The sequence below is a fragment of the Nomascus leucogenys genome, chromosome 19 (assembly GCF_006542625.1).
Source record: "Nomascus leucogenys isolate Asia chromosome 19, Asia_NLE_v1, whole genome shotgun sequence".
Taxonomy (NCBI): domain Eukaryota; kingdom Metazoa; phylum Chordata; class Mammalia; order Primates; family Hylobatidae; genus Nomascus; species Nomascus leucogenys.
The window spans coordinates 62,063,694-62,076,182 of NC_044399.1; the positions used below are offsets into that span (position 1 = coordinate 62,063,694).

The following is a 12,489-nucleotide window of genomic DNA, read 5'->3' on the forward strand; positions in this document are numbered from 1 at the left end:
AGGGGCTCAAGACAAGAAGTGGTGAGAAGGCAGGAGGGGCGTGACCTGCTCACGTGGGGCCATGGTAAGTTGAGGGGCTCACAAGACCTCCAGCTGCAGATGCCACTGGACTCATGGGGCTGGGGCTCAAGACAGGTCCAGGCTGGACACATTCATCAGTAAGATTAAACGCCTGGCCAGAGAATGAGCCGAGCAGGAGGGAGAGAGAACACCAGACACACAGCAGTCAGAGAAGACTCTGTCAGAGCAGCAGGAGGAGCGGAGTCTGGACACCAAGGAGAAGAGTGACTAATGGGGTTAGACCCCCGCCCAGAGGCAGTGCACTGGATCTTCAGCAAGGAGGCCCTGGCCAGCACAGGTTCAGGGAGAGGGGCCATGGTGGAAGCCGACCTTGGAGCTCAAAGGGAGAATAGGGGCCAGGAACGGTGGCTCACGCCTGTAATCCAAGCACATTGGGAGGCCAAGGTGGATGCATCACCTGAGGTCAGGAGTTCGAGATCAGCCTGGCCAACATGGCAAAACCCCGTCTCTACTAAAAATACAAAAATTAGCTGGGCATGGCGGTGGGCGCCTGTGATCCCAGCTACTCTGGAGGCTGAGGCAGAAGAATTGTTTGAACCCAGGAGGTGGAGTTTGCAGTGAGCCGAGATCGCACCACTGCACTCTAGCCTGGGTGACAGAGTGAGACTCCATCTCAAAAAGCAAAATAAATAAATAAATAAATAAATAAATAAAACAAAGGGAGAATAGGAGGTGACCTTGGAGATGGCCCATCTAGAGCTGTGCTTCCTTGCCTTGGAATCTTTTATACTGGAATCTCAGGGGAGCTTTTTTTTTTGAGACGGAGTCTCGCTCTGTCACCCAGGATGAAGTGTAGTGGTGCGATCTTGGCTCACTGCAAGCTCCGCCTCCTGGGTTCACGCCATTCTCCTGCCTCAGCCTCCCCAGTAGCTGGGACTACAGGCGCCCGCCAACACACCCGGCTAATTTTTTGTATTATTTTTAGTAGAGGCGGGGTTTCACCGTGTCAGCCAGGACGGTCTCGATCTCCTGACCTCGTGATCTGCCCGCCTCGGCCTCCCAAAATGCTGGGATTACAGGCGTAAGCCACCACGCCCGGCCTGGAATCTCAGGGGAGCTTTAAAGTCCACTGATGGGCCAGGTGCTGTGACTCACTCTTGTAATCCCAACACTTTGGGAGGCTGAGGCAGGAGGATCACTTGAGCCCAGGAGTTCAAGACTACCCTGGGCAATATAGTGAGACCTGCTCTCTGAAAAAAAAAAAAAAAAAAAAAAAAAGCCCAGCATGGTGGCATGTGTCTGCGGTCCCAGCTACCCAGGAGGCTGAGGTAGGAGGCTCTTGAGCCCCGAAAGTGAAGGCTGCAGTGAGCCGTGACCACACCTCTGCACTCCAGACAGGGTGAGACCTAGTCTCAAAAAACCAAACCAAACAACAACAAAATAACACTGATGCCTGGGCCACCCCAATGATGGGAGGGTGGCTCAGGCACGGGGATTTTTTTTTTTTTTTGAAATGGAGTCTCACTCTGTTGCCCAGGCTGGAGTGCAGCGGCACGGTCTCAGCTCACTGCAACCTCCATCTCCCAGGTTCAAACGATTCTCCTGCCTCAGCCTCCCAAGTAGCTGGGATTACAGATGCCTGCCACCACACCCCGCTAATTTTTTGTATTTTAATAGAGACGGGGTTTCACTATGTTGGCCAGGCTGGTCTCGAACTTCTGACCTCGTGATCTGCCCGCCTCGGCCTCCTAAAGTGCTGGGATTACAGGTGTGAGCCACCCCGCCTGGCCACACAGGGATTTTTAAAAGGTCCCCAGGTGATTCCCTAGTGCAGCCGAGGTGGAGAAGCACTAGTTCAAAGACCATGGGTGGGATCAGGTGGTCTGCCCAGCATCGCTCCTGGAACCACCCCAGGACAGAATGTAGCCAGTCTCCAAGGCTTAGAACGGAGCCCCTCAGCTGCAGCTCCTCCTTCAATCACTTCCCAGGGTTTCCAAAATCTGGGGCCAAAATCCCTGTCCACCCTCTCAGCCTGGGCAGCTGAGCCTTAAAAGAAGAGAACAGAGGCCGGGCGCGGTAGTTCACGCCTGTAATCCCAGCACTTTGGGAGGCCGAGGCGGGTGGATCACAAGGTCAGGAGTTCGACACCAGTCTGGCCAATATGGTGAAACCCCGTCTCTACTAAAAATAACAAAAATTAGCCAGGCGTAGTCACAGGTGCCTGTAGTTCCAGCTACTCGGGAAGCTGCGGCAGGAGAATCGCTTGAACCCAGGAGGTGGAGGTTGCAGTGAGCCGAGATCACGCCATTGGACTCTGGCCTGGGCGCCAGAGTGGGACTGGTGTGGGACTCCGTCACACACACACACACACCACACACACACACACACACCACACACACACACACACAGAGAACAGAGGACAAGGGGGCATCACTGCACTGCCATTGCCACAAGGGGGCAGCCACGCACAGGGCCAGGCTCGGGAGGGACGTGGATCTGCCCCTACCAGGGAGAACTGAGGAGCCTGGGACTCCTCATTGGCTAGACAGGAACAATAGGTATGGACACCTCATAGAGTTGCCTTGAGAGCACAAGTGAGCTGATGTTCTCTCAGGAGTGAGAGTTCCCTTCTGCTTGTCTGAACTAAACTGACAACAGCTAACATGTATTGAGCAGCTGCGATGCATTGGGCATCTCCTCTGAGCACTGTCTGCCTGAACATTTTGGGGCTCAGAACACAATTCCAAAGCATGGCACCAGGGCCAGCAGAGAGCTTTGAACTAACGGAAATTGGAAGGCCTCAGAAGCAAAGTTTTTCTGCCCTTCTGCTGCCCTCCTGTCTCTGGCCCTTCTTCTCCCCTCCTGTCTCTGGCCCTTCTTCTCCCCCAGAGTGAGTCAGAGAAACCAGAATTCTTCTTCCCCAAGGCAGGTCACAGAAACTAGAACCCCCTCTCCCTCAAAGCAAGCCATAAAACTAGGCAGGTCACTCTCTCCCTTCTGTCTTGAAGACCATTCCAGAGGGGTAGGAAGGAACACTGCACAGAGAGGCCAAGAAGAATCTGAGCAGACAGCCTTCCTGGGTCCCCTCAGCCTATCACCATTAGATCACACCCTTTGTCCAATCGCATTTCTACAAGCTGGTGCACTCTTTACCAAACCTGAGTATAAAAACAGATAGCTGGCTGAGTGTGGTGGCTCATGCCTGTAATCCCAGCACTTTGGGACGCCGAGGTGGGTGGATCACCTGAGGTCAGGAGCTCGAGACTAGCCTGGCCAACATGGCGAAACCCCATCTCTACTAAAAATACAAAAAATTAGCTAGGCGTGGTGGCGGGCGCCTGTAATCCCAGCTACTTGGTAGGCTGAGGCAGGAGAATTGCTTGAACCCAGGAGGTGGAGGGTCCAGTGAGCCGAGATCACGCCATTGCACTCCAGCCTGGGCGACAGAGTGAGACTCTGTCAAAAAACAAACAAACAAACAAACAAACAAACAGGTCAGGCATGGTGGCTCATGCCTGTAATCCCAGCACTTTGGGAGGCGGGGGGGGCGGGGGTGGATCACCTGAGGTTGGGAGTTCGAGACCAGCCTGACCAACATGGAGAAAAACCCAATCTCTACTGAAAATACAAAATTAGCCGGGCATGGTGGTGCATGTCTGTAATCCCAGCTGCTCGGGAGGCTGAGGCAGGAGAATCGCGTGAACCCAGGAGGCAGAGGTTGAGGTGGGCCAAGATCACGCCATTACACTCCAGCCTGGGCAACAAGAGCAAAATTCCGTCTCTAAATAAATAAATAAATAAATTAAATAAAATAAATTCTAACAAACAAAAAAATAAAAACACCTCTTTCCCTGGGGTTTGGGGTCTTCATTTCTTTCTCTTTTTTAAAGAGATGGGGGTCTCACTATATTGCCCTTGCTGGTATTGAATTCCTGGCCTCATGTAGCCTCCCACGTAGCTGGGGCTAAGGGTCTTCATTTCTTTTCTTTTCTTTTTTTTTTAGTGACGGAGTCTTGCTCTGTCCCCCCAAGGCTGGAGTACAGTGGCACCATCTCAGCTCACTGCAACCTCCACCTCCCAGGTTCAAGTGATTCTCCTGGCTTAGCCTCCTGAGTAGTTGGGATTACAGGCGCGTGCCACCACGCCCAGCTAATTTTTGTATTTTTAGTAGAGACAGGGTTTCACCATGTTGGCCAGGTTGGTCTTGAACTCCTGACCTCAGATGATCCGCCTGCCTCGGCCTCCCAAAGTGCTGGGATTACAGGCATGAGCCACTGTGCCTCACCTGAGAAGAGGAGCTTTCCTGACTTCTGAAAGCTCCCATGTTGTGTAAAACTTTGATTAAATAAATTTGTTCTGCTTTTTTGTTACCCTGTGTCTGCTTATAGGAGTGTCAGCCATGACCCTTATAATGAGTGAGGAAAAGTACCACACAGTTCTGCCCTAGAAAGTTTTTTTTTAGACAGAGTCTTGCTCTGTCACCTGGCTGGAGTGCAGTGGCACAATCTCAGCTCAATGCAACCTCCACCTCCCAGATTCAAGCGGTTCTCTTGCTTCAGCCTCCTGAGTAGCTGGGACTACAGGCACCTGCCATCCACGCCCCACTAATTTTTTTTGTATTTCTATTAGAGACGAGGTTTCACCATGTTGGTCAGGCTGGTCTCGAACTCCTGACCTCAAGTGGTCCACCTGCCTCGACCTCCCAAAGTGCCCTACAAACTCTTTATAGTCCCATACCTCATACCTCATTAAAACCCTATGAGACAGGTATTACTAATATCCCTGCTTTACAAATGAAGGAACTGAGGCAAAAAGAACTTAAATAGATGGGCAAGGCCGCCCAGCTTGTAAGACGGAGTCAGGATCTAAAGTCAGCCAGCTCTGAGGCTGATGCTCCTAACCGCCATCTGCTGCCCTCCTTGTGAGAAATCCTGTCTTTGGCTTAGGTCAGTTCAAAGTGTTTCTATCATTTACAACCAGAAAAGCCTTCAGCGAGACTGTCTCATTTTTTCCCAACTCTTCCACTTTTCAAGAACCCCTCCAGGGCTCCCTCCTGCAGAGAACAGGACTAGGCAGCACTGGCCCAGAAGTGGAGCAGTAAGAAGGTGGGGAACGGGGGGAGGGAGAAGAGGAGAAGGAGGAAGAGGAGGAGGGAGAGGAGGAGGAGGAAGGAGAAGAGGAGGAGGAAAGAGGAGGAGGAGGAGTAGCAGTAGTAGCAGGAGGAGGAGAGGAGGGAGAGAAGGAGGAAGAGGAGGAGGAAGGAGGAGGAAGAGGAGGAAGAGGAGGAGGAGGAAGACAAGGAGGAAGAGGAGGAAGAGGAAGAGGAGGAAGAAGAAGAGGAGGAAGAGGAAGAAGAGGAAGAGGAGGAAGAGGAAGAGGAGGAAAAAGAGGAGAAGGAAGAGGAGGAGGAAGAGAAGAAGGAGAAAGAAGAGGAGGAGGAGGAAGAGGACGAGGAGGAGGAAGCTGGACTTGACACTGACACACATATACCCTAACTCCTCCAGTGGCTGGAACCCTGAGAAGTAACCTGGGAGCCATAGCCAGCCACATTCCCTACCATACGGCAGGGGGAAGAGCAGTCTGTGCAGAGGGAATGCAGAGGGAGGCAGGGTAGAGCAGCGAGGAGAGAAGGAGGGACCTCTGCACCGCGCTTATCTATAGTTCTAGCACCCTGGTCTAACTTGGCTGCCTGTGGGCGCCACAAGACACCTCGGTATCTGTAGAACACATTTTCTTCCTTGCTGGAGCCAGCCCGCCTGGGCTTCTGTTATGTGCAGCAGAATCCTAACCCGCCCAGGAGGCTCAATGGCTGTGTGCAGAATCAACGCTTTGCAGTCCTCCCCCCATCCCTGAAGATGGCAGGAGTGGGATGTGGCACAGTCAAGGTGACTATGAGTGCAGGTCAGGGCAGCAGCCTCTCCAGACCTTCCCAGTGAGGCTGCCCAGGTCCTGGGGCAGAACGTGTTTGAGGGGCTTCTCATTAATCTGTCAGGAAAGATGACGTGCCGACCTGCAGGCTGACCTGGGAGGGGTACCAGCACCCGACACTGCTCTGGCTCTGAGCCATCAGGCAGTAATACCATCTGCCATCTTCACTCTCCAGGCACCTCTGTAACTGTTCCAGGACCCCGACATGCATGGCCCTCCACTGCCCTCCATTCAAGGGTATTTCTCCCTCATTCATAAATTCATTCATACATTCATCAAATGTTGACTGTCCCGCTCATTATGCTGGACACCATTCCAGATGCAGACTGTGTGCCAGCTTTTCCGTTTCCTCTCACCCCACAGTCCACTCTGCCCTTCTCTGCTCAGAAGGCTGGGCTCTAGAGACTGCATCACTGGGCTCTCTTCCCCCTGGCTTCCACTTGGGTTCAGCTAATGGGAGCAATGGCAGCAAGACCAGAGGGCAGGAGGAGAGACAGATGGGGGAGTTTATTCTGATTCCCCCACTTTGGCATGTGCAGCGGCTGGCCTCCAAGACAGCCTTGCTGCTCTCAGCTCCTGGCATCTGTGCCCCTGTGTAGTGTCCTTTCACATTGTAGCAGGGCTGGTCTAGGTGAGCAGCAGAATCATTAGAATCAACAGAATGGTGGAAATGATGGTTTGTGACTTCTGGGACTGGGTCTTAAAAGGTATTGTGGGGGTTGGGCTCACACCTGCAATCCTAGTGCTTTGGGAGGCCAAGGCAGGGGGATTGCTTGAGGCCAGAATTTTGAGACCAGCCTTGGCAACATAGTGAGTGCCCCGTCTCTACAAGAAAAAAAAAAACAAAAAATTAGCTAGGCATGGTGGTGCCTGCCTGTAGTCCCAGCTACTCGGGAGGGTGAGGTGGGAGGATCACTTGAGCCTAGTAGTTCCAGGCTGCAGTAAGTTATGATCACACCTCTGCACTCCAGCCTGGGCATCAGAGTGGGACCCTGTCTCGAAACAAACAAACAAAAAAATACAAACAACAACAACAACAAAAAAAGCAAGGCCAGGCATAGTGGCTCACTCCTGTAATCCTAGCAGTTTGGAAGGCCGAGGCGGGTGGATCACCTGAGGTCAGGAGTTTGAGACCAGGCTGGCCAACATGGCAAAACCCCGTCTCTACTAAAAATACTAAACATTAGCCGGGTGTGGTGGCAGGTGCCTGTAATCCCAAGCTACTTGGGAGGCTAAGGCAGGAGAACTGCTTAAACCCGGGAGGCAGAGGTTGCAGTGAATCGAGATTGCGCCATTGCACTCCAGCCTAGGCGATACAGAGAGACTCTGTTGAAAGAAAGAAAGAAAGGAAAGAAAGGAAGGCATTATGGCTTCTATATTATCGCCTGTTGTGGGATAAGCCAGCTGCCATGATGTGAGGACACTCAAGCAGTCCCATGGAGAGGCTACAGGGCGAGTGTGCCGCCTTGGAAGCGGACCTGCCAACTTCTTTTTTGTTTGAGACGGAGTTTCGCTCTCGTTGCCCAGGCTGGAGTGCAATGGTGCGATTTCGGCTCACGGCAACCTCCACCTGCCTCAGCCTCCCGAGTAGCTGGGATTACAGGCATGCGCCACCATGCCTGGCTAATTTTGTATTTTTAGTAGAGACGGGGTTTCTCCACGTTGGTCAGGCTGGTAGTGAACTTCCGACCTCAGGTGATCCACCCGCCTCGGCTTCCCAAAGTGCTGGGATTACAGGCGTGAGCCACCGAGCCTGGCAGACCTGCCAACTTCTGTTAAGCCTTCTGACACCTGCAGCCCTGACCAATGTCTTGAGAGACCCAAAGCTAAACTACCTACTTAAGCTGCCCCTGCAATCCTGACCTACAGAGACTATAACAATAAATGTCTGTTGTTTTAAGCCACTAAGTTTTGGGGTAGTTTGCTATATGGCAATGGATAATGCAGCATGGCTCTGGACCAGGTGTTCTCACCCTGCCTCTGGCAATACAGCTTGTCCTGCTGTGAGACAACCTCCTACCACTGCTGTCTTTGGATGTCTCAACATCCCCCATTGACTTCCTTTATCCTGTCCTCAACCCTTTGCTAAACTCTCTTCAAACTTCACAATGGAATATGTTGCCTGCTTCCTGCCTGGTGCAGGTGGGAATTGTGAACAAGACAGACACCCTTCCCTTCAGAGTTTATATTCTAGTGGGGAAAACAGACAATAAATTAGCCAACAAATAAATAAGCAACGTAATTTCAGAGGCCAGTAAGTAAAACGGAGAAACGAAAGGAAAAATAAATGGGGCTCGAGACAGGCTGATCAGGAGCCTACACTAGGCAGGCTTGTCAACGAAGGCCTCTCAGAGGCCGTAGGCTCAGTCTGAACTCAGGAGAAGGAAGCTCAGACAGAGGAGGCTGGAACAGTCAGAGGAAGCAGAGACGTCCAGCAGCGACGTCCCTAAGGTAGGAGAGGGTGTGAAGGTGTCAGGAGCAGAGGAGGGAGGCCCACGTGCTAGAGCAGAGCTCGCAGGGCGGCAAGTGGGAGAAGGGAGCTCAGAGACTAAGGCAAAGCCAGATGAGGAGTTTGGGTTTTGTTTAAACTACAGCACAGCCCCTCACTGAAGGATTTTCAGCGAGGTCCGGGTAGTATCCAATTTACCTTTGGAATGAGCTCTCCGGTCTTGACACCTCTGTCCACAATCTCTAGACCCATAACGTGAGCTGACATGAACTTCTCAGATGCAAATTGCTCTGACCAGGACATCCTGGTCTGGGGTGGATGGAGGGGCTGCTCCTACCACCAGCCTGGGGACCTCCCACCCCTGCCTCATCCAGAGAGCCTCGCTTGCCACATGGGCACGAAAGGGGCCCTCCAGGTCTCTGGGCTTCAGCAGGGCTCACCCACTCTGGCTGGCTCTGATTTTGTTTTGAGGAAAACAAAGTCCAGGTGTTGAAGTGGTTTGAGGAAGGTTACATCACGCAATGGACTGAATGTTGGTATCTCCCCAGAATTCACGTGTTGAAACCTAATCCCCAGGGTGATGGTAGTTAGAGGTGGGGCCTTTGGGAATTGATTAGGCCAGGGGGGTGGAGCTCTCACAATGGGATTCGTGCTCCTTTGCCCATTTCCTGCCATGTGAGGACACAAGAAAGTGACTGTCTGTAACCCAGAAAAAGGTCCTTGCCAGTCACCAACCAGGCTGGCACCCAGATCTCAGACTTCCAGCCTTCAGAAGTGTGAGAGATAAATTTCTACTGTTTGTAAGCCACCCAGTCTACGATAATTTGTTACAGCCATCTGAATGAACCACAACAACCCAGGTACGCACCCCCGGCCCTGCCCCTATCCAGACGGAAAGGGAAGATCAGAAGGCAGGAGTTCCCGCCCCTCCTCCTGGTCTTGCCTGGCCCTGTCTCACAGGGTCTCACAGTGGCCCTGACCCACTCCCTGGCCTGCCTCTCTCTCTGAGAGGGTGGGTCCTTCTCCCCACACAGGTCGTCCGTGAGGCAACCTGTGAGGGACAGGCTGGGGAGGGAGGGGAGCTCAGCTGCTCCTACCAGGCCCCTCCTCCTGCCCCCATGAGCACTGACCACCCAGGGACCACCGGCCTGTGTCCCGCCCAGCTCTGGGTCACTGCATAGGCCCAAATCACACCTGTGGTTCTCCTCGGAGGTGTAACTTTGCTCAGATCACTGGATTACCTGAATTTTGTTTTCCTTAACTCAAAGATGGGCATATACTTAGCCCTCCTATTTCTTTTTTGCTTTTTTGAGAGCCCCATCGCCTTTCACCCTCTCATCTGTGAGCAGCTCCATTCCTGCTCTAGGAAAGGCAGGGTCTGGCACCCGGCAAGGCCTCCTCACAGGCCTGACTCCTGTCCCTTCCCACCTCCCCAGGCAGAACCAGGTGGAACTGCATGAGAAGCGACGGAGGCACCAGCCCCAGCCAGCTCCCTGTGGCTCCTGGCACCAATCAGGCCTCGAGGCTTCCTCAACACCAGCTTTCCTTCCCCTCCCATTGGGCCCTGCATCCCTGCCTTCTGCAACACTGTGCTCCTGACCCTGGCCGGGCTCCCAGCCCTCCACAGCTGGGCCCCCACCTCAGAGCCTTTGCATCAGGTAGCCCCAGAGTCAGAGAGAAGGCCCCCGACAAAGCCGCAGATGGAGCTCAGCCCCAGGAAACACCATTCCAGAGCAAGGCTCCAGCTCACTGCAGGACCACAGTCAAGTCTGTATCCAGGCCGAGCGAAGGGTGGGCTTGGGAACCATCTCACTCCTGGCCTAGATCCTACAGCAAAAGGAAAAACTTCCCTCCCACACCCCTTCGTCCTGCTCTGGTTTCCTGACTGCCAGTGGGGAAGCACTTCTTTTGGAAGCCACTGGAAATTAAGGGATGAGACAGAAAAAAACCAAAGCAACAGAGAAGCGCTCAAGTGTGGAAATGTCCCCAGCCAGCCCTCCCCGTCCCACCAGGTCGGGCTGCATAGCCCTGGGGAAGCCTAGACCTGGAGCTGCAGGAACAGGGCAGAACCTCCCATCCAGGCAGGGCTGAGCTGCAGATCTGGAGCCTGGAGAGCCGTGGAGCTTTCCCTTCCGAGCTCCCAGGGCCAGTAGGAAGAAGACATGAGTGAAGGGGTGGGTGTCAAAGGACATTCAGCCTCAGAGGTGAAGATATCTGGGAGTGGTGGGGACTGAGGCAAAGTAGACAGCCCCATGCAGGGCCCCGGACAGCCTTCTATGACACCTTTGTGCAAATAAGAAAAAGTTCACCTCCAGGGGGACACAGGCCACAGGCTTGCACCAGGGCTCATGGCTTGGTGGGTAGAGAGAGGGCTGGATTTGAACTTTCCCCTGCCTCCCCCTACCCCGCCACCCCTCTGTACGCATGCTTTTGTGCAAGGTACAACCTGTACAACTGCATGTGGTGGCCTTGGCCCCATATAACAGGGATGGCTACTTAGCTCCAGCCCTGCACAAATGAGGGCTTCATGTTGCTGGAGCTTCCAGTTTTTCAAGGGCAGCTGAATATAGGGATCATGTGAAAAATTCTGGTTTTTAAATGTTGGCAATGAATTCACCCCCTGGGCCAAACAAAACCAATCTGTGCTAGTGGCACTAAGGGAGAGCACCTCAAGCTCTTGGTGCCTGGAGCACGGGCTTGTCCTCCTTGGGCCTGGGCAGTGTCTGCCAGTCCTCCTTGGGCATAGAGCTGCTCTGCCCAGAAAGGCACCCACCGCACACCCCGGGACCTGGCTGGCTGGGACCACAGCCACCCTACCGGCTTGGGACAGTGGATGTAGCGTGCCAGGCTGATGATGAGGTCGTGTGTGATGGGGTCCACCAGGTTCCGGAAGCTGGCGTAGCGATACAGAACGTCGTCCAGTGAGGTCGACTCCATGCCCAGGTCCTGCAAGAGCAAAGGATGCCCAGAGATCAGGGCTGGCTGCCCACCCAGCTCGCCCACCATCCCCAGGAGAAGTAGGCACAGGCTCCTGGAGGCGACTCTGCCTCCCAGAGCCCCGGTGGGGAGCATCTGCAGAACTTCCTTCAGGGGCTGGGGCAGGCCCCTCCTGTTTGTCTTTACCTCCAAGTTGAGGAAGAGCAGGGACTGGCCTCTGCAGGCTCTGCAGTTTGTGCAGGTCCTGGCTTGTGGCCCTCTCCTAGGACAGCCCCTGACCTTTGTCTCTCTGGTTTTCCAGAGGAGGAAGCCAAGGGTGGCCCGCCTCGGTGCAAGCAGCTGCTTCTCCATTGTGGCAAAATTTGGAATTAACTGCCTTGTGACAGGATGGTTTATTGATATTTATTTGTGTTTTCTTCCTGTTGTTTTTACTGCTCCTTCTGTAGCTGATGCAGCCTCAGTGTTCCTTTGCCTTGGGGGTTTCTGAGTGGTGGGGTTGTAAGGAGAGCCTGCCAGGCACCCAGAATGAAACCTCATCAGGACTCCCTCAGAAAGGTACTGAGTGGAATCTTCCCGATGGGAGGGGAGCAGCTTGGAGGCGAGTGCTACTAAGTGTGGGGGGCTGCGGCAGAAACTGCTGGAGCAGAGCTTCCCTGGGTCTGAGGGAGGAACTGGGTTTGGGGGTTCAGGACACACCACCCCAGAATATGGCACCCTGGCATCTGAGGAGGCAGCCGACGCAGGAAGGTCTCTCTGACTGCTGTTCTCCCCCGAAGCAGGCCCTGAAGAATCCTGTGACCTTCCTCTAAAGTAGGTCATGAGACCCCTGAGCTTAAAACGGAGTGATCGGCTTTGGAGAAGTAAGGAAACATGACGTTCCTGCCCTGGGGTGGGGACTAAACTTCGTGCCACTCCGTGTGAAAGGGGGAGGTACATCTGCTCCCTTTCCTCAAGCCCCCCCCGACTCCCGATTTCTGCCATCCTTGGGTATGAGCTACACTGCAGTCCCTGACCCTAGCTTGGTGCCCTGCACAGACCAGGCAATGCTGACATTCCCATCTGGAAACTGTCCTCACACCATCCTGGGGAACATGAGGCATCCCTGGGTAGGGAGGCAAAGCAGGCTCACCCACTGTGGGCTGTCCTCATTCTGG

General features: G+C 53.8%; 1 protein-coding gene across 2 annotated transcripts in view; it reads right to left on the reverse strand.

Annotated features, from left to right (window-relative positions):
* LRRC75A (leucine rich repeat containing 75A) overlaps positions 1 to 12,489 on the reverse strand; it is a 50,562-nt gene that overhangs the window by 9,223 nt on the left and 28,850 nt on the right. For both annotated transcript variants that reach the window (XM_003262612.4, XM_030800510.1), the window contains exon 2: positions 11,216 to 11,344. In XM_003262612.4, coding sequence (XP_003262660.2) covers positions 11,216 to 11,344 — 129 coding nt within the window. The remainder of the gene's footprint in view (positions 1 to 11,215; positions 11,345 to 12,489) is intronic.